The sequence below is a fragment of the Xenopus tropicalis genome, chromosome 4 (assembly GCF_000004195.4).
Source record: "Xenopus tropicalis strain Nigerian chromosome 4, UCB_Xtro_10.0, whole genome shotgun sequence".
NCBI lineage: Eukaryota > Metazoa > Chordata > Amphibia > Anura > Pipidae > Xenopus > Xenopus tropicalis.
The window spans coordinates 65241078-65266086 of record NC_030680.2 but is presented as its reverse complement, the minus strand read 5'-3'; the positions used below and the strand labels follow the sequence as shown (position 1 = coordinate 65266086).

The following is a 25009-nucleotide window of genomic DNA, read 5'->3' as shown; positions in this document are numbered from 1 at the left end:
TTCATGTTTAACTTTGCACATCCTATAGAAAATAAACTCTTTCCTTCTTGTATATTCTTTTTAAAGCAAATCTGACGCTGGCATTGGTTCACAGAAAGGAGACTACCGCTGAATTCCCTTTTCACTCAGCATGATGCCATTAGGGCAAATTGCTGTGCCACTTTATGAGCTAGGTTTCTTAAAGGGAAAATGTATCCTTTTAATGGGTTTATATTTAATCTATTTTCCCTTTAGAGATAGTTAAGGACCAGGGTACAGTTTTTTGTGCCTTTCCTGCAGAAACATTTTTATACTCACATGGTCAGTGTCTTCCATAGACAACTAGTGAACAGCAGTTTGGTTATTTATATTGACTGCCTTAGCTGAGACAAATGCAGGAAGAAGGGAATGTTCTGTGTAAATGATGTCTGCATATCCTTACATTTACCATATTGTAACAAACTAAGGGCCCAACTGTAGACCCTACTTCCCCTGCAGGACAACTCAGTTTGACCAGGTTTCCTCTCACTAAAGTAACTATGCCAAAATAGGCTTCATAATTATTACTTTTCGCTAGTAGTTTCCCAAATTGTACTGACATCTGCATGGAGGAAATGGCAGCACTAAGGGCAGGCCAGCACTACAGAAGGTGCATTACTATACTTTGCCAGTAATTCATACTTCCTGTGGGGATGAGGCCTGTGACCACAGCACATGTTAAGGAGAATGGCACTAAGTTTCCATTGATTAAAGGTGTACTAAGCTTTATGGCTATGTGTTGTGCAAGTATCACCCATCCTTTTGGTCGAGGAACTCATGGCCCCCTCCAACTGCAAAAAATAAAAGTCTTGAGATGCCTTATAAACAATGAGAGAAAGCCACTGCAATACACAATGCTAAGAAATGTGCACAAATAAATGTCAAATGCTTATAGTTTAAATAGTAAATGTATCAGGTCGCATTAAGTTATTTACTACTTTCTGAAATATTAATGAGCACAATATGTACATACATTTTGTTTATATAGTACTTCTTGTACACACAGCACTGCACACATCTGCAATACAGCAATAGTACAATGGGGATTACAGTGAAGTAAATACAGATTATATACAGTTACAAAGATGAAGTGCCATAAATCAAGATACAAGAGGGAAGAGGTCCATGTCCCACTTCTATTTCAGCTCTGAATGCACTCTCAGGCTTTATAATTTGAAATAAAGAGTGAGATTAAACCATGTCACTATTCTCTTGTGGCAACTCTCAATAGATTAGTAGGAATGGGTCAGAGAAATTAGTTAATGCCCCATGCACAGTGTTAGACAAAATTCTTTCGGTATATATTTAGCACAGGTTTGTACTGCCCACTTACAGATTTTCCACATATGTACTAATCATTACATTTCATTCAATGGGAAAAAATTCTCTAATTGGCATCCTCAGTTGTCCCTTACAGGACGTCAGTACCATTGCTGTCAGTCTTTCATTGGATATTCGCTCAGAAAAAACATAAGTAAATGAATTCCATTCCATAACTGGTATTATTTTCGTACTCTGGAGTATTCTACTCTTCTGCGATCTTCATAATCATCATTATCATCCTCCTCCTCTGAGTCTTCATAACTGTCTTCTTCTATCTCCTGCTGCCTCTGCAGTGTGCTCTGTACACTCTAAAATATATTAAAGCATGAAAGGATATAACCTTAACTAAAGGCATCATTCAGAAATGAGCAGATACCATTCACTACCTGTAATAAATCAGCTTTGTCGCTATAAGAATAGGATAAACTCTCCAATCAGAGCAACACCCAGACGTCCCATGGGCATTAGAAGAGTTTTAGATTAAACAGTCACTATATATATATATATATATATATATATATATATATATATATAAATATGTAATTGGGACACAGAGAACACAACTCCATTCCAGATTCCAGTTAGAGACAAATGTTTGCCTGATGATTCAGTACAGTAGAGCACATCAGTAGGTCTCATGGCATCCACTGTATGTTTGAGAACTCCCAACAGATTTTGAATGTAAATATGGGAGTTGTGGAAACTACAGTAAGGCAGACATTATTTCACTGTATCTTTATGATAATAAATGTTGCCTTAATATCCCTGAGCCATTCACTTCCATTTCTTTTTCTGGCTGGTATTTGACTGGTCTGGCCAGTAAAAATAATACTTGAAAAAAAATGAAAAAAAAAAAAATATATATATACACATAGAGAGAGATAAATACCAACAAAATAAACTTTCCCTGATGGATAATAAATCATGAGAGTGTGCAGAAGTATTCCTAGATTAAAAGCAAATATAACAGGTTGTCTTCCATGCATTTAAGGTTTAACCAAGGCCAGAATTCAGGGTAAGCAGAAGACAAGTGGAGAGGGCAGGGGGACTGTGTGTACTGTAAAGTTGGATGATAGAAAGTTTTGTGGCATGTGAATGGAGGATGGGGAAGCTGTAGGGTCAAAACGAGTAGGTCATCATGGCAATTAGTATTGCCTTAGGCCCTTGGGCAATACTACATGGCACAGTTCTGGCATTTACAGTCTTTGCTGCCACTGTACAGACTGTTCCCACTTTCAAATACGTTGACCTAGTTGCCGGCGTGTGCTCTGGGTCTTTTGAGTCGCTAGCAACACCCCTAGGTATGTGCATCTTTAAGTAAGCACATACCTTTATAGTATATTCAGAGAAAATGCCATTTGGGTGGTTTATCCTTCTCCTGGCAGCCCTCCCTGCCCCTATCGCTCTTAGAATGCAATCCATAATTACAAGCAGCAGGTAGCTCAGTTCCAGAGAAATAAATGAAACACAAGCCCATGGCTCAGGCTTGTCTCTTTCTTAAAGCTCGGAGTAACATGACAAGGCATTTCTCCTTGGTAGCACGTTTTTTAATTTCCTGAAAGTCTTCCCGTTTACCAGCGCAGGGATTTAATCGGAGGCAGCGCATGCACAGGGGATTATTGTGATGCTTGGTGAATTGGCCACAGGTAGCAAAACAGGTTCTAAGACTGGGATATGCTAGCTATCTATGTTAACTCATTACTCACAGAATTGTTATCATGCAGAGTCCCTGTTTGCCACTGGGCTGCTATACAAATATTAGTAATATGTTAAAGAAATAAATTAAGTTTTTTGGGGGAAATTAATGCTCAGTATATTACTGCCAATAAATAATTAATAATCTAGGCATCGTTAAAGGGTTGGTATATTGTTAAAAATGTTTTGTCTCTGTGGTATAGAATAATTTACTCAGTGTCTACTACTAGTCATGGTCCCAACCTGGCAAAGTTGAAATGCAGCCATTCCCCTACCCCTACCCCCACTTAGCCCAACCTAAACACAATTAAACACTTAAAAGAATAGCTTTTTGGATAAAACTGGAACTTAAACAAACTGTTGTTATGGAAATGGCTTTACAATTTATAACCAGGCCAACAACAAATTGCATGCTCTTAACTGATCTTCCCAATGGCTTCTACTGTTGAGTTTTACCCACTAGCCAATCCCCACTAAGCTTGGGTAAGACTGGTTTCCTTCTTGTGAGCTACTTCATGTCCCATTTGCCTACCCAGGCTACAGGTCTTTTCACTTTGTTCTCTAACTGACCAACCTACAGTGCTCCCCTGAAAGTATCTCAGCTGACTCTCAGTTTTCTTGCTCTGCAAGAGACTTTTGATGTTTAAATGCCACAAAAAAAGTCCTTCGTCTGGCCCTAGTTTAAACGTATGGACACTGTTATATATACACTGATGAATGCATGTTCATATATCATATGCATTTTAAAAATACTAATATCTTATCTAATTCCAGCATCCAACTCGTGCAACTCTTGTCATAATAATCAGTAGAACAATAGCTTTCTGGGTACAGCGATCTGAAAAGAACAAGATTGCTCCTGTTGCAAACTAATGATAATAGCAGTGTAAAACTGATAATATAATTTATTTGAAAGGAAATAAAAATGCGTACTTTGAGGAATGTATGTGTATAGTTTTCCTTTAAGCTGGACAACAGGAGGACAAAATAGTAGCCAGTAATCCTGGCTAATTTAAGTTAAACATTAACATTCAGTAATGATATATGTATTTTGACTGTGAGAATGTAGCGTGTAAAATTAAATCTTGTGATTACAAATCAGGTTTGCCCTGCTTTGGTGCCACACTTCTTCTGTCTCCCTCACCTACATGCCATCCTTCTTTTAAGAAGCACCTGAGCAAACTGCCAATTTGAAGGCGACTGTATATCAATGCATGTATTATTTGGAGGAGTGAATCTGTATTCTTTGGCTGTTCAACTACATCTCTCAACCCAGGGTCAGCAAAACTCCTAGAATTTCCCTGCAAGGCTGTCACTGCAACAACCACGAGCACTAATAACTGCATTTTCCTCATTAAGGATCTATAGCTATTCAGTCTGTGTTATCCTTGTCTGCTCTCTTACCATGCTGCTTGCCCGCCAGGTGGTGTTGGAAGATAGGTTAGTAGCCTGCATAGGTCTTGCATCCTCATTCCCTGTGTTTATATGGATCTTTGTTCTGAAGTCCTGTGCCAAAGAAACAGAAATGCACAGCAATGTGTACAAATTTCTCCATTCAAAAATCATTATTAAAAGACTTGAAATGTGTTTAAATATTTTCTTTTAGTTTTCTAGCATAAAGATTGTGAAGACTTGGTTAAATGAATATAAGATAACTAGCACAATGGCCCTCATTAAAAACTTGCCCTGCCATGGAAAGTTACTTAGAGTAAGAGCTGACGATTGTGTAATTAGTGTTGTTAATGTTAGTGCTAAGACTCTTGCTATAGTATACACAACACATTACTTAGATCTGTGAGCGTGCATACTGTATGTTCCATTCTTACCTCCATGTCTTTTTCAAGGTCACACTCTTGCAAGTTTTGGAATGCATTGGTAAAGACTTCAAGTGATCTAGCATGGAAAATCATTTCGACTGTCAAAAAGTCTGAGAAAATTTTCTGTTGATTAAAAAAAAAAAAGAAGAAACATAAGTGCACCAGTAGAATTAAGAGGAGTAAAGGATCTTCTTTTTACTGGAGACAGAACTGTGGCAGAAGGCAGGATTTAAAATGAACACAGATGGAAGAGACTTCCTAAATCTGCAACCTTCTCTTCTGCCCACGGGCACTACACAATATCTGTACCAGTTTCCAGCTGAGTTATAGTCCCCACTATAAAAGAAACCTGCTCCAGTTATTTGCCATGCAGCCATAGGATGGCGGCTAACATGATGCAATGTAATGGCTGCCAGATACATGGCCTATGTACTGAGTCTCCAAAATGCAATTTAACAGCATTGTTTTTAAAAGGGACTGTGACAGAGAAATAGGAAATCATTTTTAAAATTGCAATTATTTGGTTAAAATGGTGTGTTGCTGCAAAGGAAAACTATCAAAATGCTTCCTGAAATGGTCGTCAAACAAGTGGATCTTTCCACCAACATGCCCACCTAAGGTAGGCGATATCAGAGTAATTTGATCAAATTGCAATGACAGCAATCTAAGTGAGGACCACATCAATGAACCAATACGGTCCCCGATCTGACAGGGTAATCAAACCTGCCCAGTCAATCTCTACTCCGTCTGGGGTGCCTATACATGAGCAAATTAACTGCCGAATCTGTTTGGAGGACTCAAACCAGCACCTTAAGGACTCTGGCACACGGGGAAATTAGTCGCCCACGACAAAACTCCATGTTCGCCGGTGGGATGGCGGGTCATGGCAACTCGGGGAGATTAGTCGCCCGTGACAAGGGAGATTTGTCGCGGGCGACTAATCTCCCCGTGTGCCAGAGCCCTAAATCTGCCTGTTTATGGCCATCTTTACTGTTTAAACACTATAAGCCAGCTAGAACTTTCAAGCAGCTTTTGTGATATGTGCTCTTGAAAGCAAGCTTTTTTTCTAGTAATCTGTGGGGGGTGGCTGCATCCACGCTTTCTCTTTTCTATCACACATACAGTTTTATTTGCATTTGTAAACCTATTATCTGCATAGAGAAAGACTGATACTACCCACTGAGCCTCATATAAACTGAAACAACAGTATTTACTTAAAGGAGGACGTCTGCTTTGAGTTTGCTGTTGAACTTTACAGACTTGGTGTCGTCACTAAATGCCAAACAAAATAAATCCTTTATTGCATCCAAGTATGAATCACAAGTGAGGCAGAAGACTAAAAAACAGCCATTAGAACATATCAGAACAGAAATACAGATTAGGCTGGCTTCTATGGCAAAGGGTGGTCGCCTGGAAAGCTGGAATTTTAATTATTGGGACCACAATAAAGCCCGGATTTGTGGCAAGGACGCACTTAAACTTTGCTCAAATACAGAGCACTGGGGACAGGACACACAGAAAACTTCAGTGCATCCTGTCCCCAGTGCTCTGTATGTAAACTAAATGTATGCTAGGGTTGCCAACTGTCTTATTTTGACCCAGACAGCCCTACTGAAAACTACCTGCCAGGTTTTCCCAATTTGTAAAACTGGGTAGGATTCTCGAAGATTGATGCAGCAATTGGCCAATTGCTGATTGCTGTCATAGCCCTGCCCCCATGATAGCGCAACCCGCCCACAGGATGTCACGCTCCGCCTCCCTGGCCAGAGTTCCCGAGCAGGAGAGGTGGCAATCCTAATGGATGCACATGCAGGATCCTGAGGGGGGCGGGGAATAGGGGCGTCCTCTGGACACCGTCATTAGAAATCAGAAGGTGACCACAATAGAGAGTATTTTATCATACATAAAGAAGATAACAACTACAAGGGCATCAAGAAAGTACAGGTATGGGATCCCTTATCCGGAAACCCATTATCCATGAAGTTCTGAATTATGGAAAGGCCATCTCCCATAGACTCCATTTAAGCAAATTATTCTAATTTTTAAAAATGATTTCCTTTTTCTATGTAATAGTCAACCAGTTCCCTGTATTTGGTCCTAACTAAGCTATAATTAATCCTTATTAGAGGCAAAATAATCCTATTAATGTTTAAATGATTTATTAGTAGACTTAAGGCATGAGGATCAAAATTAAAGAAAGATCCCCAATCTGAAAACCCCCAGATCATGGGCATTCTGGATAATGGGTGTCTGTATTTTTAGGTAATTAGTGGCTGTTTGCATTTCACTTTCCCCTCTCCCTTAAGCTGGCCATACATGTGGCGATCTGACGATGTTTCGTGCGACCATCGGTTGCACGAAACATCGTCAGATCCGCCACACACCGTCAGGGCTGAAACAGCAGATAAGGAGGTAGAAACAATAGGATTTCTACCTCCTTCTGCCGATTCAGCCCTGACGGCAGATTTTGGTCAGGCGCCTTCTATGGCGCCCGATCAACATTTTCTAACCTGGCCGATCGGCGAGTCGTCCGATATCAGCAGCTTCCTGCGATATCGGTCGACTCGCCGACATGCCATACATGCACCGAATATCGTACGAAACGAGGTTTCATACGATAGTATCGGTGCGTGTATGGCCAGCTTTAATGTAACTAACTTGGCTGTAGAGAGTAACATTGCCCATCACATGAATCTCTGGATTTAGGAAATATGATTTACCGTATATACTCGAGTATAAGCCGATCCGAATATAAGCCGAGGTACCTAATTTTACCTAAGAAAACTGGAAAAACTTATTGACTCGAGTATAAGCCTAGGGTGGGAAATGCAGCAGCTACTAATAAGTTTCAATAATCAAATAAATACCAATAAAATTAGGGGCATCAGTGGGGTATATGTTTTTACATATTTATTTCAAAGAAAAACAGTAAACTAGCTCTGTAAACGGAGAAGTGGGTCAACAAAAACAATAGGCACTGGAGGGTCTGGTTACGGGCGGCCTAATTTGCACACAAAGGACAGAGGGTGCTAGTCTGGAGGGACCCATGGCACCCAACTCGAGTATAAGCCGAGGGTGACTTTTTCAGCGCATTTTGGGTGCTGAAAAACTAGGCTTATACTCGAGTATATACAGTAAATGCAAATACAGCAGCCCAGTTAGAAATACCCTAGTAAAAAAGGTACATATTACTTTACTATTTACTACTAATCGCACTGTGCATTTTTCTTTAGACATTATTGGAATTGATATCAGAGATGTCCAAAGAATGACAACGGGAAATTTACATCAATAATAGCTGAAAAGCTAAAGATTCAACATCCCTGATTTTAATTATACCCCCTCAGTTTATAACCACAGCTGTTGTGCATTATTCAGAGGCCCTTTTCTTTAACCCAAGCTGCCTGGCATTCTTGAGGGTACTGAACCAGTAATGTAGTAATAAGGAAAAAAGATTGCTATCATCCAGTAACCCCTAGCAACCAAGCATTGCTTAGCATATGTGAATGGCAGTGTAGTGAGAATAATGAAAACATGCATCATCTTCTGCACCCCTTCATTCAAGGAATGAGTGAATATGTCACATCAATGGCACAAAGAAAGGAGGGGCATTTAGCAGTCCCTGTCACCTATGAAGACAGGACTGTCCTTTCTTATTTAATCCACAGCAAAGTTAATGCCTTAGGATACTCTATGCCAGTCCGAAACTCTAAATATGACATAGGGGTTTGCATAGCTCTCTTTTATTTCTAGAGTCTTGGGTTTGTTTAGGCCCCTGACTCTATCTTCATACAATTTGTATGTTGTATGTTAATTTGTATTAACTGGGTTAGGCTTTAGATTATAAACTATTGCAAGTAGTGCCCTCTAATCCTTAAACCTCCTAATCCTTCTTCTCCACAACTCTTATCTGTTAAACTATTGCAAAATCCGTATTCGTTATAGATTTATGTATAGCTGCTGCATAACTTGCTGGCACTATATAAATAAATGATAATCTGCTTACACAGTGATTCTAATGTGTGTGCCTCTATGTTGACATATATGTTGCTAATCAATAATAACAGGACTAGGTATAAACTTTACCTGGTTTGCAGGTGCTTATAACAAACCAGGGGGCCCAGCTCAGTCTAGGTATCTTTAATGTGAACACTGCTCTATTTTGCTTTTTTCATAAGGGACAAGGTGCAATCTGAAGAATCTACCACATTTGTAGTTGTGTTGCTCTTCTTATTGAGATTTTATACACAGTAATTGGAGTCTTAATTTAATGCACAGTGCATCAGTTTGTTCCAGGGCATCGACAGCCAAACCTCCCAAACACCAATAGTTTTGTTTTAGACATTAGACTATAAAGAGCTTCAATACAATATCCCTTTTACTGTTTGGTTAATATATGACAAGTGGGAGATTTTGCTGTAAATTAAATCATTAATTGCTAGCATGGATTTGCTTCAGATTAATATATATGCCTCAGGATCAAGCAATGGCTAAAGCTCTCTTTTCTATTTTCCTTACATAACGTAAATAACGTAAATGCACTCTGGCCTCCAGACTTTGGCTAAAGAAGCAATATTGAGAGAATATTAAACATTTTTTTTTATTAAAGATGTGTGAATGAATGTGAATGAGCACCTGTATATCCTTGACCTTCTGCAGCTGGAAATTATCAATGACCTCCTCCAGCTGGTGTGTGGTACGTGCTGCATCAACTGAAGCTTTCTGAACATTGGCTTCTGCCTGGAATATTTGGAAAGAAGCAAATAAAAAAAACTGTAGTAATTGTTAATTGTAGTTGTAAAAAGAAATTAAACACTATCTTTATTAACCTTTAAAATAAAGTAATTGGTGCTATCCTTATCCTATTCTTTAAGGCTCATTTGATAACACAGGTGCTAAAGTGCACCCAAGTCCACTGACAGTTAAAGAATGAAGCCTAAGAATTAATTGGATGCTATGGGCAAGTGCACTGGCACTATCCTTATAAAACTTACTTAATGACATTGTATGGCTCCCCTTGGTGTTCATGCATAGAGCACTTCTGCCTTGGGACTGCCATTGTACATTGCCAGAGCATAGAAGGCTTAGAGACACACACACACCAGAATTATGGAAAATGGGGTGAAAATGGGGAGTAGGGATGCACCGAATCCACCTTTCGTTCGGGATTAGCCTTTTTCAGCCGAATCCACACTCCTAGCCAAACCAAATCCTTGAAATCACATGACTTTTTGTCACAAAAACATGGAAGTTGAAAATTCCATGCGCGAGCCAACCTTTGCTTCTTCCGGAACCTAATTTGCGTATGCAAATAAGAATTTAGATTTGGTTCGGTATTCAGCCAAATCTGTCATGAAGTATTCAGGAGTTCGGCCAAATCTGAAAAAAAGTGTATTCGGTGCATCCCCAAAGTGGAGATAAAGAACAGATTTTGTAGAACACTGATAGTGGGGAGAGAATCAGAGGGTGAGAAGACAGAGGGGAACAGGTGACTCTTTGTTAAAAGGCCATGGAAACAATTTAGCTGGCCCCCTTTTTCCATGCCAAGATGGATTAGAATTCATTATAATAAACGAGTGACATATTATACAGTATCTAGTAGAATTAAGTCTAAAAGTGACATATTCATTAAAAAATTGCTAATTGGTCCTCATTTTTTATTTTGTCTATTTTTTTTAATAATTTGGCTTATTCTTCTTAGTCTACTTTTTATTGCTTATCTTTTTGTTCAGGCCCTCTCTTTTTCATATTCCAGTCTTTCATTCAAAACACTGCCTGGTTGCTAGGTTAATTTAGACACTACATAAAGATGTCCTGCACTGTTAATTAAAAGAACAAAAAATTATTTATTAAAATACAGTTAAAAAATACATACCAGCCCCTCAAATTACGACAAATTAGGCCAATCCTGATATTGAATTGGCCAGATACCTATAGGTTAATTTTAAAACTCATGTTGGGTGAAGACTGCATCTGGCCTTTGATGTGCTCTTCTCCTGATGGGTCTGCATTGGACTCATTGATCCAATCATAAGTCTAGAGTCCAGACGTGTTACACTATATGTACTGTGTATGTCCCTCCCTTGCAACATGCTTGTTATACTTTTTAGTCAGAACGAGTCAAGACCATGACTTTGGTATGTCCTTGGAGTAAAAAAATAGGATGGCACCAGCACAGAGAATAAGATAAGTAATTACAGTGCTGATTCTATTTGAAGTGGCATAACAAGAAAGGGAGCAAATCCGACTGCTGTGAGAAAGAGGTGGGTATTGCATGGGCCTGGAAGAGAGTGAGCCCAGTTAGTTTCCTTGCGTCCCTTGTAATGTATATGTAAAGACAGGGAACCACAGATCACTTGTGTACGCATTCTGGTATAGAAATATGTTTTTTGCTGTGGGACCTGTGTGCTGTTAAGAGCTAGTAAGTATGTATGTAATTGCACACCAACACTTTTTGTGTGATTATGTGTATAGATACAATCTTTCATAGACATACTATATAACTCATAGTTCTCTGATGTATCTGTTATTAAAATACTATTTGGTGGCCCTTAAGCAAAGTTGACATGTAGGATTCTCATCAGCAGACTCACCTGAGACTGGAAAAGGGAATTAAGGAATAACCCTCTAAATATAACAATGATACAGCATACATAGACTTCAGTAAATACAAAGTACATAATCAACACTACAATGACAACATTACAAATATACCACATAAAATACAGCGTGTTCTTAAAATCATACATCCCATTAGTAGGGAAGCCCTCAAGGCTGGAATAGTTAAATTACCCTTTGGTCTCCAGTGGTTTCAGGAGAACAAAAATTAAAGAGTGAAAGTGCATTACTAAATGTACTACAACTGAGACAATTAAAAAGCATGTATAAACAACACCATTCTACCCAAGTCAAGATAAAACTTGCTTTGATAACATCCCAGGATGATCTTTCAAGTGCACTGCCCAACAGTGCCCGGTGTGGGTCCAAACTGACTACACAGACAGTGAGGCTTTAGAATGTTCTATATACAAACTAGCACACTGTGTGCCGATTCCATTCCTGTCCACATGCATGCATTTAGGAAGCAGCATACTAGCTTTTCGCCAGTGAAAAATGACCCACCTGCCCTTAGCTTAAAATTTGCTGTGGAGATTCCTTTGTCTTGCTTGTCAGTTGCTCTGCTAACTAACCACATAAAGTGCAATGGCACACAGCTTTCTAGCAAGTGGTTTGCTGCCCATTTGATATCTAACTTGGTGGTCAGACCTCAAAATGCTTACAATTGCTCCTCCATAGACTTAGAATAGAAATTGCCTGGACCTTACCAGTGAAATCATAAGTCAGTCAGGCATTAGGCTGGTAGTGCTGTACCTGTGTTACCAGCTTAACATCCTAGATTTTCCAGTTTTGTTCTATGGCTAACACAGTACAGCACTCTGCTATGAGTGAGAAACATCTCATACAGTGCACAGATTGTACAGGACTGTGTTGCAGTAGGTTAAAATGACAAGGATACAATAACATGGCGGTCAGATGGGGCTCTGTGCCGTAATTTTTCCAGCTTTTCAAGTTCCTTTATTTCTCTGTTCCTGACTGAGTTGAACTTTTTGATTTCTGTCTGAAGGGAAAAAATAGATATGTTAAGTGCTTGTTGGCTTCTTTCACAATTACCTAAACATGTAAAATGTATTGTAACAGGCCTGAGGTAACTTGTTTTAAACAAACAATTCATGACAAAGACTGTGTTCAGAATTTGCAATTTAAAATATATATTTCTGCTGTACCAGAAGTTGTGCAACATATGCTTTAGAGCAGTGCTGTCCAACTGGCGGCCCGCGACCCCCCTCTGTGTGGCCCCCCACCTGTCTGGCTGCTTTGATGGCTTACCTTTGAGTAAGCATTAAATGGTATCAGTACTGAGATTAAATGGCCCCCTGCATGGTTCTCACCTCAGATTCAGGCTGTAATCCCCCTGTATTGTTTAAAAATGTAATCCCCTGTGTTTTTCACACCTTTTAATACCTGATTTTTCACCCCCTGCAGTGTTCACACCTCAGGCTCAGGCTGTAATCACTCCCATTGTTCACTTCTTCACACCTCAGACATAGGTACTGTAGGCAGAGTATGGCACATACAGCCAGCATAGGGCAGGTAGAGTATGGCACACACAGGCAGCATAGGTCAGGGGGGGTATGGCACACACAGGAAGGGTAGGGCAGGCAGAGTATGGCACACACAGTCAGAGTAGGGCCGGCAGAGTATGGCACACACAGTCAGGGTAGGGCAGGCAGAGTATGGCACACACAGTCAGGGTAGGGCAGGCAGAGTATGGCACACACAGGGAGGGTAGGGCAGGCAGAGTATGGCACACAGAGGCAGCATAGAGAAGGCAGAGTATGGCACACACAGGCAGGGTAGGACAGGCAGAGTATGGCACACACAGACAGCATAGGACAGGCAGAGTGCTGCGTGTGTGTGCCATACTCTGCTTGCCCTATGCTGCTTGTGGGAGGTGAACCTGGCAGGGGTTTGTTGTGGGAGTTTGTTAGCAGTTGGAAATAGCCAGTAAATGGTCCCTAAGGTGTGTAATTATGTACTGGGGGTTGCTGTGCTATCCACAGGGGAGGAGGAGGCATATGGAATTTAAGGGTATATCTTAATATGACATAATTCTTTCACATATGAATGATGGTTGATATCCCCACAGTAAGGACCAAGCATTTGGGATTTTGCTGTGCTACCACCATTGTGATAAAATAGGTGTGGTTTGAAGTGGGTGTGGTTTCAAAAAGGGGAGTGGTCAAAACTGGCTTCCATTAGCGGCCCTCCACCATGTATGCTAGAGAAATTCCGGCCCTCGGCACCGTAGAAGTTGGACAGCACTGCTTTAGAGGATCCGCTCACTATTATCGATTGAAGTTCTGCACCCAAGGCCTATAGCTTACAGGGACATTTTGTGGTTTTTGCCCAGCACATTTTTAACATGGAAATTGGTCGACCACACTGCTGCTTGTCAGCCACCTGTCACCTGAAAGATGTTTGTTTTCATGCAACAACCAAGGGGTAATTGCTAGTACTACTGCTTTCAGGCCACTGACATTTAACTCTACGGAAAGGAACAGGGAATGATTTTAGGGCAATGTCACATGAGAAGATTAGTTACCCCCCCGAATAACCTCCTCTAGTGGGGGCAACTAATCTTCTCTGAATGCTTTCCTACTGATTATAAATTAATTGTCTTTGTGCACTGAAAAATATGGCAGGCAATGTTGATTTTGCACGTTACAGTATCTAATAAATGTGTACAGGAAACATCTGAGCTAAAAAGCTGCTGTGCAGAGAATACATACAGCACTGTACAAAATAAGCTCAAAACCACTAAGGGCAGTGGTGATAAATCTTCACCATTGTGGGCGACTAATCTCCCCGACATGCCATCCCACCAGCAAGAATGTAAATCACCAGTGGGATGGCACACGTGTTGCTTCGGTATTCCGAAGTTGCCCGAAGTATCCTTGCAAGGCAACTTCGGCCGACCGAAGCAATGTGTATACCATGTCACTGGCAAATTATATTCTGTATTCTATATTATGTGCCGGTGGGATGGCATATCGGAGGGATTAGTCGGACGCAATAGTGAAGATTTATGGCAGGCAACTATTCTCCCGTGTGCCACTGCCCTAATTTGCCTGAAACTCTGCCTACTTTCTGTTAAGTCCCACCCCTTTCGGGGGTCTGCAATTGGGCTTGCAGGGCCTGGTCTATAATATACTATGCACAACACATTTTACATGTCACATACCTGATCTAGATCATCTAGACCAGTGCTGTCCAACTTCTGTGGTACCGAGGGCCGGAATTTTTCCGACCTACGGGGTGGAGGGCCGATAATGGAAGCCAGTTTTGACCACTCCCCTTTTTGTAACCGCACCCACTTGAAACCACACACGGGTTATCACATGACCATACCCATATTAATGGTTGCAGTACAGCAAAAACCTGCCATACTCTGCCTTCCCTACCCTGCCTGTGTGTGCCATACTCTGCCTTCCCTACCCTGCCTGTGTGTGCCATACTCTGCCTGCCCTACCCTGTCTGTGTGTGCCATACTCTGCCTGCCCTACCCTGCCTGTGTGTGCCATACTCTGCCTTCCCTACCCTGCCTGTGTGTGCCATACTCTGCCTTCCCTACCCTGCCTGTCTGTGCCATACTCTGCCTTCCCTACCCTGCCTGTGTGTGCCATACTCTGCCTTCCCTACCCTGCCTGTGTGTGCCATACTCTGCCTTCCCTACCCTGCCTGTCTGTGCCATACTCTGCCTTCCCTACCCTGTCTGTGTGTGCCATACTCTGCCTTCCCTACTCTGCCTTCCCTACTCTGCCTTCCCTACTCTGCCTTCCCTACTCTGCCTTCCCTACCCTGCCTGTGTGTGCCATACTCTGCGTTCCCTACCCTGCCTGTGTGTGCCATACTCTGCGTTCCCTACCCTGCCTGTGTGTGCCATTCTTGGCTGGTTTGTGCCATACTTGGCCTGTGTGTGCCATACTCTGCCTGCCCTACCCTGCCTGTGTGTGCCATACTCTGCCTTCCCTACCCTGCCTGTGTGTGCCATACTCTGCCTGCCCTACCCTGCCTGTGTGTGCCATACTCTGCCTGCCCTACCCTGCCTGTGTGTGTATGGCACACACAGGCAGCATACAGTGACACAATGCTGGCACTGCTCCTACAGTCTGCACAATAACTATATATTAAAAAATCTTTTTAATTGCAGTACCACCTCAGTATATGTTCTTTTTGTAGGGTGAAGGGATTATTTGTGGGTTTCTACTATTCCTGAGGTGTGAACAGGGGAACAATGGGGGTGATTACAGCCTGAGTCTGAGGTGTGAACACTGCAGGGGGTAAACAATGCAGAGATTAAAAGGTGTGAAAAACAAAGGGGATTACATTTTTAAACAATAAAGAAGGTTTACAGCCTGAATCTGAGGTGTGAACCATGCAGGGGGGGCAGTTAATCACAGTACTGATACCATTTAAAGCTTACACAAGAGTAAGCCATCAAAGCAGCCAGACAGGTGGGGGGCCACACAGAGGGGGGTCGCGGGCCGCATGCGGCCCGCGGGCCGCCAGTTGGACAGCACTGATCTAGACTCTCCTGCTGATAAAATACAAATGACCTAGCCTAAAGTGCTGCACAAGAACAATTCACAGATATCAGGTGTCATCCTGAATGTGGCTTTTACATGTTGTCAGCCTGATCTATATTATATTGTGATGTGCAGGGACATATTAACAGGATACCTACTGCAAATGAAGCAGCCACTGTACATACCCGCTTGTCTTTTATTAAGGATCCATATAATTTCAAGGGGTTTACCACTTTTGTTTCCAGCCTCTCCACCTAAAAGTTAAACATAAAATCACTGAACATAAATGTGTCTTAGACAAACTAAATGAATATAAGGGTTTATGTTAGACAAGATTTCCAAAACAAATTATATTATTTGCATATCTTTACTACTGAGAAACAAAAATGTCTCCTGTCCATCTCACTGGGGGGTTATCTTTGTTCATAGCGTTATCTAATTCTGCTCGCGAGTCTTTTTCGGCGATTTCCCGAAATCGCACCGCCGCGTGTGCCCTCCCACCGGCGACTTACATTTTAGCCGGTGGGATGGCAGGTGATGGCAACTCGGGGAGATTAGTCGCCCGCGAACAGGGAGTTTTGTCGCGGGCGACTAATTTCCCCGTGTGCCAGAGCCCTAAAATGTAACCCAGTAGCCAGACACTTCAAGTAAATAAGCCAAATGGCTGCACAACTATAATTTCAGGTGTTTGAAGACGTGACAAAACTCATGAAAGGTATTAGCCCTTCAGGAGCACTGTTCCATGCAGGAATATGAAAATATGGAAGATACTATTTATATACTATTTATATCTTATATCTAGTCAGTTCTAATGCTAATAATAATAGAAGTTACAGGGCTCCATTTTTAGTGCCTGCATCCCCCGAGATTCCTGACGTTTGGAATTTGATTTGTGTTGAACAAATATATTGAAATTTCAAACTATTTAGAAACTCCGCTAGTTTAGCTTGCCACCTGACTGGTTTTGAACCTACAATCTGGTTTTTACACAGAGGAAAATCAGACCTATGGCAATAATAGCGCAAAAAGTGCAAAACCAGTGGCATTATTGTCCCGCTCCTTACATCATCATAACCCTGTCCCTTGACATCATCAATCCACCTCGCCAACATTATCTAATCTGCTCCCCTGTCTGATCAGAGGATAATAAAAAGGCAGCAACCTTACACTGGATAGCTTGCAGCTGCTGCCTCTCTTGTTGCACCCCAAATTTATGAGAGCATTCAGACTACAAGAGATAGGGGTATAATGACACTTTTCTTTATGTGGAAAGTGCTTTATTTTGCAATAGGGATGCACAGAATCCAAGATTCGGTCAAGATTCAGCTTTTTTCAACAGGATTCAGCCGAATCCACGCTCCTGGTTGAACTGAATCCAGATCCTAAAAATCATATGACTTTTTTCATGTAAAGTTAAAAATTTTTTGCTGTGCCTTCAGGGCTGAAACGGCAGATAAGGAGGTAGAAATAATAGGATTTCTACCTGCTTCTGCTGATTCAGCCCTGACGGCTTTTAACTTGGGCGATCGGTGAGTCGACCGATTTCAGCAGCCTCCTGCGATATCGGTCAACTCGCCGACTTGCCATACACGCACCGAATATTGTACGAAACGGGGTTTCGTACGATAAGATCAATAAATCCGCCACTAACCTTCAGGGCTGAAACGGCAGATAAGGAGGTAGAAACAATAGGATTTCTACCTCCTTCTGCTGATTCAGCCTTGACGGCAGATTTTGCTCAGGCGCCTGATCAAAATCTTTTAACCTGGCCGATCGGCGAGTCGACTGATATCAGCAGCTTCCTGCTATACAAAGCACAGTACCATAAACTGCAAATGCAAGCATTTTTCATGTTCTGCCCATGCTTTTGCAGGTTTTGTTTAGGTTACCTCCACACTGCAAATACATACAGCACTTGTGATGTATGATCGCTGTAAAGCACTGCAAAGTATGTTGGTGATATAAAAAGGAAAATAATAACAACAGCAATAGTAATAATAATAAGAAAAAACAATTAGCTGTTGACAATGAGGACAATAGGAGTTGTACTTCCTTCACAGATTGGACATCCCTGCTGCAGAACAAGGGTTACAACTACCTGTTGGCCTCTTCTATGCAAATCATTACAGTGAGATAATAAGTGCTGACTAGGTTTCAGAAACTCACGAGTCATATGTAACGAGCGATTAATGTCTAAATAATTACCTCAGCAGCAGCTTCACGTCCCAGAAAAACAGCCTAATTAAAAAGGTTCTAAGGCAATCCTCACCTCTCCTTTGATTTTTTTTTCTTCCTATACAGAGATCATTTAACTGCCAGCGCCGCCTGATTCATTAACACCGCTTCGTGTTTCAAATTACCCAGCAAAGGTCATTTTTCCATGGGCAGAAGATTAAAATCCTTACATGCAGATTATTGCTTTGAGGATTAAGTAGCTATGAATATGGAAATGAAGCAGCCAGAGACCAGGCACAAGAGATCTAAATTCTGGAGTAGTTGACTTCAGATACATAGTTGTTTGTCAGACCTTTCTCTGATATTGGAATTACCTTTGAATTCACCGGCTCCCCTTTTAATCATTGTTCATGCTCTTGTGCGCAAAATCAGCAGCCGCCTGATAAATGCACATTTCCAACATTAAATGTATCACTTACAAATGTTAATACTTTCCCATATTGTGGTACTGTTTCAGTTCTTACTGTGGGGAAGTACATTTTATTGAGCAATTATCAACAATTTCAGAGAGATGCTGGGATATATACTACTTTATGATACAATACACATTGGTAACATCATATAAAACCAATGATTTATTACAAGCTGCAGCCCTAAAGGATCTTGGGTACGTAAAACAAATAAATAAATAAAAACTAATGCCCCAGCTATATCTGTTAATATCAGTTTCAGCTCTAATTTTAAAGGAAAAGGAATGTAACAATTACTGGATTCACCCCTAGTGATTAAAATCACTCGCGAGGCAACTTTGGCAATTTGCCGAAATCGCCTGCGCAGCGTGTGCCATCCCACCGGCGACTTACATTTTCGCTGGTGGGATGGTAGTTCTGGGAGATTAGTCGCCCATGACAAGGGAGATTTGTCGCGGGCGACTAATCTCCCCATGTGCCAGAGCCCTAAACCATAGTTGCAGATGATGTCCCCAGCAGATGATGAGGGGTACCAATCAGAAGACTGTCTAGGGTAACATTTGGGGCATTTATTTGCTGTCATGGATACCTGCAAAACTACAACTGGATAACAGATATGCCATATGTTTAAAGGACAAGTCAATCCAGAATATAATTTTTGCCAAATAAAAATAGCAAAATTCTAAGGAACTTTGCAGTATATATTCATTACAAATTTGTAATGAGTTATTTGTTTATGTAACTGCTATCAAAAGCATTGTTTGTCTGTTGTTTTTGGAGTTGACAAGTCCTTTAATGTTTTTTTTTTTAATGTATTAATTTTATGAGATAAGGGGGGCCATGGACAGTTGTTGACCTCAGTAGTTGGCTTCCACTAAAAGTTTGCAAAGCATTTGCAAAAAGTTAGCAAGCACTACAGTGAAAAGCAGTATGACATTGCTAATTTATATGCAATATAGGCATCTGCCTAGTGCACAGCTGCAGTGGGGGGGCACGATTTAAAGGAGAAGGAAAGGAAAAGTCACTTGGGGGTGCAAAAATGTTAGGCACCCCCAAGTGACTTAAATCGCCTACCTTGTACCCCAGGCTGGTGCCCCTGTTGGGAGAGAACAGCACCAGCCCGGGGTAGCTGCAGCGCTTCCTCCTTCCTGCTTCGCTCGCGCACATGCGCAGTAGAGTGAAAACCCGACCCGGCTTTTCACTCTACTGTGCATGCCCTGGCTACTGGAATTTGCCGGAAAACAAAGCCGACTCCACAAATCAATTATTGTGCAAATACATGTAGAGACCCATAGGGTTAAATGGCTCCTATGGCTTTAAATCCCTACAGGTTCAGTTCCCTTAGTTGCTGGGCAGAAGGGAATGTATCTAAGTGAGTTTATTAACATATGTGTGCTATTGGTTAGAAGGTATGGTGACCACTTCCTGTCTCACTTTGGTATAGTGCTGGGAAAGGAGTGGCACCTTGCTGTTTGCTTCCACCTGAGGAACAGGGTGGATGTGTGCTGTGAGCCCAGGGCATGGGCCCAGGCCCAGTCGAAGTCGGGGAACAGGGCCCTGTGAATGAGGTATTAGATAGTGGCAGGTGTAGCTCCCTTCATAGTACACTCTAGGAGTGTAAGGCAGTTAGGGTTGAGCTAGAATGAGCAGCACTGAGCTCCTACATAAGACTTGCAGTTTTGGAGATATCTGTCCCAGGCCACATTGCCTGTAGTGTAGGGATCCAAGTGAATAGGGAATCAGGATAAGAATTCCCTGAGGGATCCACTAAGGGGTGTGTCGCAGAGGTGAAGTGAGATTCCTGCCAAGTCTGCCTGCAGGGAAGTGTTAGTCTGTATTACACTCTGTATGTGTTGCCTGTACCACTGGCCTCTGAAGCTGTATTGTGAGTAACCCTATGGATGTTCAATAAACACTTGTTAGTTTGTTGTTTGCAAGAACCTCTGGTGCCCTCTGTTTTCATTTTTCTGCACATTTTTCTGGGTAAGAGAGTACAGTGTAACCCATGTTCTACTGGTACTAGTCCGGGAAGGCAGCTATTAAGCTGAAATAGAGGTTGCATACACATTTTAACATTAGATGTTAGCAGGGCGCTAAATTTCAACCCCTTTGGATCTTTGAGGAACATGTACAAGATCCTTTATAAATCAGGGTAATAAATGTACGTGGCTGCCATAAACTGATTATATGCAGCTATTAGGCTGATGCCACACTGTGTTGATTCTTAGCCTACAGAAAAATGCATGCCGAGAATCAGCCCCTATGCTGGCCTTCCCCACCCAGAGCTTGCATTTCAGAGCTGATACCCATCGTGTTGGGCTGTACCCAGGCCAACACAATGGTTCTGGAAGTAGGCAAAGAAGGTGGCTCAGCCACCACAGGGGCTGATTCTCAACCTGCATTTTTCTGCAGACCAAGAATCAGCCCTGTGTGGCACCAGCCTTATAGTTGGTTTGCTACAAGTGTCCCCTAATTTTTTCACATGACCTGATAACTTTACTCTAAGCAGATGAACTAATATGTACATAGCTCTTACCTTTGGTTAGAACAGTATTACTGATTACATGGCTTGCTCAGTGCACCCTTAGGCTACTGCCACACCAAGACGTACCTGTGCATGCCGATAGTCTTGTATTTTTGCCAGCTCATCTGCCATGTTTTTAAGGGCTGTTCTCAACTCTGGGTTTTCAGTGTTAGCAAAGTCTATAAGGTTCTTCACCAGCTCATCAGCCTTATCCCTTAGTTTTGCCGTTTTACGTGTGTATGATGCCAGCACAGAGCAGAACTGCCCAAAGTACTTTTCAGCATTGCCAACTGTGGTCTCCATAATTTTGACCTGAGCATCCCTAAAATGAGAAAAGTTAATAAGACATTATGTCAAATGCAGGTGTATCTAACCCAAAGTCGTCCTCCTTTACCCAGTGGTTTTTAGACTACTACTCCTAGAATGTTATAAATGTTGCTGCAGCTCAGCAATATCAGAGATGGATCCTTAAAGCAACAGTAACATCAGAAAACAAAAGTGTATAAAAGTAATTACAATATAATGAATTGTTGCCCCACACTGTTGAAAGTTGTGTGTTTGCCTCAGAAACCCTATAGTTTATATAAAGAAAGCTGCGGTGTACCCATGGGGGCAGCCATTCAAAGATGAAAAGGCACAGGTTAAATAGCAGGTAACAGATAAAACAACATTATATTCTACAGGATTAATATGTTATCTGCTATGTCACCTGTGCCTTTTCTCCTTTTTCCAGCTTGAATGGCTTCCCCAATGGCTACACAGCAGCTTATTTATATAAACTATAGTAGTGTTACTGTAAACACGCAATTTTTACCAGTGCAGGGTAACAGTACAGTATATTTTCATTTCTTTAAAGCTCTTTAATTTTTTGGTGTTACTGTTCCTTTAATATAATACTCACCATTTTATTGTTTCAGTTAGGCAATGGCAGGCATACATAAGGCTTAACACTTTGAAACCCCCTGTCTTGTTATTCTCTGTTTTGAATGAACAATACCAAATTTGGTGATATACAGACCTCTTTCATTTGTTTCCCTGCACATTTTTGCAGGCAATCTAAAATAGTAGACATGTTTTGTCTGCCAAGTATGATTGGTTAAACAAAAAGGGATCACAGAGAAAAAACAGTGGGTTTTTTCTAGGTGCACTGGTCTCTTTTCACACTTTAAAAACATACAGGCAGGGCAATTGGTTCCTGATAAATGACACTAGTATGTGAGTGAATGTGACAGAGGGACCTAGACTGTAAAGGTGGCCACACACGTAACGATTTTCCATTTTCCATAATTTGGATCTCCATACCTTGAGTCTACTAAAAAATAATGTAAACATTAAATAAACCCAATAGGGGTGTTTTGCATCCAATAAGGATGAATTATATCGTAGTTGGGATTAAATACAATGTACTGTCTTGTTATTACAGAGAAAAAGGAAATCAATTTTAAAAAATTTAATTATTTAATTAAAATGGAGTCTGTGAGAGATCGCCCTCCCATACTTTCTTGATAACAGGTTTCTGTATAACAGATCCCATACTTATATCTGTAAAGCACTGCTGAATATGTTGGTGCTATATAGTTAAATAATAAGATATACCCTAACCACTCACACACCATATCACACACTTTATACCAAGGGAATTGGAACTCGATGTTGCTGACGAGTGGCAAAAACAGTTTTAATTACTCTCAGCCAAAGTCTCACCAACAAAGGGTGTTCACAGTAATTATTTACATGGTACTGGGCCTCTAATGGAAACCTACATCAGAAATCCTGTATTTATGAGAAGCCTTGTACCAAATATATTCAGATGACCACTAAAATCCCCTTAGGAAAAATCCCAGTTTTTAAAGGGGAACTAAACCCTTAAAAATGCATATGGCTAGACATGCCATATTTTATATAACAAATGAATCAGCCTAAAGGTTCAACATGTCTATAGTAGTAATAATCTATTCCTTTAAAGTTGTCACAGGGGGTGACCATAATGGACACTTCTGTTAGAAGTGTCTGCGACACTCACATGCTCAGTGAGCTCTTAGCAGCTAAGCTAAGCTTACGGGCCGTCACAAATTATCAAGCAAAGAAAATGATGTTTGTCTGTCATATAAGCTGATCCCAACGGGCTGTAGAAACAGTACTGGTTTTTAGAGCTGCCATGCAATAGTCATCTGTGTTAATTACTAATCAGCCTTATATTGTGACATTTATATTCTATATACACAGTATATTGTTAGTTAGTCCCTAAACTCAGTAACTGACAGCAGCACAGAGCATGTGCAGTGAATCAGCAGAAAATAAGATAAGAAGCTACTGGAGGCACAGACCTTCCCTGCTATAGGGCTGTGGTTGGCTTGGCCTGGTACAGAAGCACAAAACAATTTACAACATTTCTAGCCTATGTCTTTAGTTAAGCTTTAGTTCTCCTTTAAGGCACCTTTTACACCGGCAACTGCTTCTCATTTGAATGGAAGACTCCCTGCTTCTGGCTGATCCATACACTTTCACTGAAGAAAGCACATTTCAGTGTTCATAAGCCATCTAAACTTGACAGCATCTGTCTGCATGAAAAAAGGCAGTTTCCCTGCTGTAATTTTCACCATTACAAGTAGAGCTGCCAATGAATACGTGTTAAAATATACATTAATATGCCACTGGGGCCAATCCACCTATCAGCACATTTCCAGGTGAATGAAAAGACAACCACTGCACAAACTAGTCTCTGTCTGTGTGGCCATAGGAGCAATTATTTTTATTGCAGCGTCCCTGTGCGACAGAGTCACTTTCCTTTACTGTATGTATATATTTATACATCAATACTGTATGTGAAGTGGTGCTGTACATTTTACAGTACAGTAATAGCACAAGTAGGGAGGCAAACACTGCAATAAGTATAAATAAATATGCACAGTAAGTAGGAGTAAGCGGCACACGCTGAAAGCTATAGGGTGAAGAAGCTCCCTTTCGTATTAACCCCTTGCGCTCACCATCACAATTCCCCTGGTTTTTGATCGCAGCTCTCTTACCGGGACAGGACTATATTCATGCCTTCAGATGAACTGGGACAGCAGATATTCAATATAAAGTGCTAGATTCAGTTTAAGGGTTACACAAATCCTGCAGAATGGAAGTCACAATTAGCAGCCTCCTTTGCCGACTTCAGGCTTCTCTCTTGTGGTTGCTAGGTAACCTCACAACAAACTGCTAGAGTCAGGGAGGGGTGCTCCTGGTCTCCAGGCACTCACTGTGGGAGGAGGAGTCGCCTTTCCTGCTCCCAAGTTTGCTTCCCGCCTTGCCTTTTATTTTGACATGAATGGATTACGTTTTGTAAAAGGGTTACAGCACGCAATGACCCAAACTGACCTGCCAAATAACTCATGCACAAAACTAACACGCTCAAACATAATTTCTTGAGAAAACTTCTTAGACATACTACAGATAGTTAAGGTGTTAAAGTACAATCACCTTCTTGTTGTACTACCATGCTTTTCTAGCTTTAAATACATAAAATCTTGTAGATTGTAAGCTCTTTTGGGCAGGGCCCTCTTCACCTCTTGTATCGGTTATTGATTGCTTTATATGTTACTCTGTATGTCCAATGTATGTAACCCACTTATTGTACAGCGCTGCGGAATATGTTGGCGCTTTATAAATAAATGTTAATGTAATGTAATAAAATGGTATTTGTTGTTGCCATTGTGATGTAACCCTATTTTGGCTAGTATTTGGCAATGACCAGCTAGAGGGTATAAGCATGGGCACATGTGACTCAAACATGCAGGATAGGTCTTTGCAAATGGGAAGAAATGAGCTTACAAGATGTTGCAGAACTGCAACTCT

General features: G+C 41.2%; 1 protein-coding gene across 2 annotated transcripts; it reads right to left on the bottom strand.

Annotated features, from left to right (window-relative positions):
- Window positions 1-913: 913 nt before the first annotated feature.
- Window positions 914-24393, bottom strand: fam92b (family with sequence similarity 92 member B). Of its 2 annotated transcripts, none has more exons than XM_002936105.5 (9): window positions 24157-24393; window positions 21257-21491; window positions 16186-16254; window positions 12370-12471; window positions 11447-11452; window positions 9489-9593; window positions 4863-4976; window positions 4441-4542; window positions 914-1649 (listed from the first exon to the last, which is right to left on the bottom strand). In XM_002936105.5, the coding sequence occupies exons 2-9, from the start codon at window positions 21470-21472 to the stop codon at window positions 1521-1523; spliced, it is 843 nt and encodes a 280-aa protein (XP_002936151.1). In that variant the 5' UTR covers window positions 21473-21491; window positions 24157-24393; the 3' UTR covers window positions 914-1520. The 2 variants fall into 2 exon arrangements, with proteins under 2 accessions (XP_002936151.1, XP_004913655.1); XM_004913598.4 differs by having other exon boundaries at window positions 24196-24392.
- Between the last annotated feature and the right edge of the window lie 616 nt (window positions 24394-25009).

Excerpts from the sequence above, each read along its gene's own strand:
- fam92b (XM_004913598.4), bottom strand. The coding sequence starts at position 24,215 with ATGAATATAGTCCTGTCCCG. Across the intron at positions 21,492-24,195 it reads ATGAATATAGTCCTGTCCCG|GGATGCTCAGGTCAAAATTA; the intron begins GTAAGAGAGCTG and ends TTCTCATTTTAG. Across the intron at positions 1,650-4,440 it reads CCTGGCGGGCAAGCAGCATG|AGTGTACAGAGCACACTGCA; the intron begins GTAAGAGAGCAG and ends AATATATTTTAG.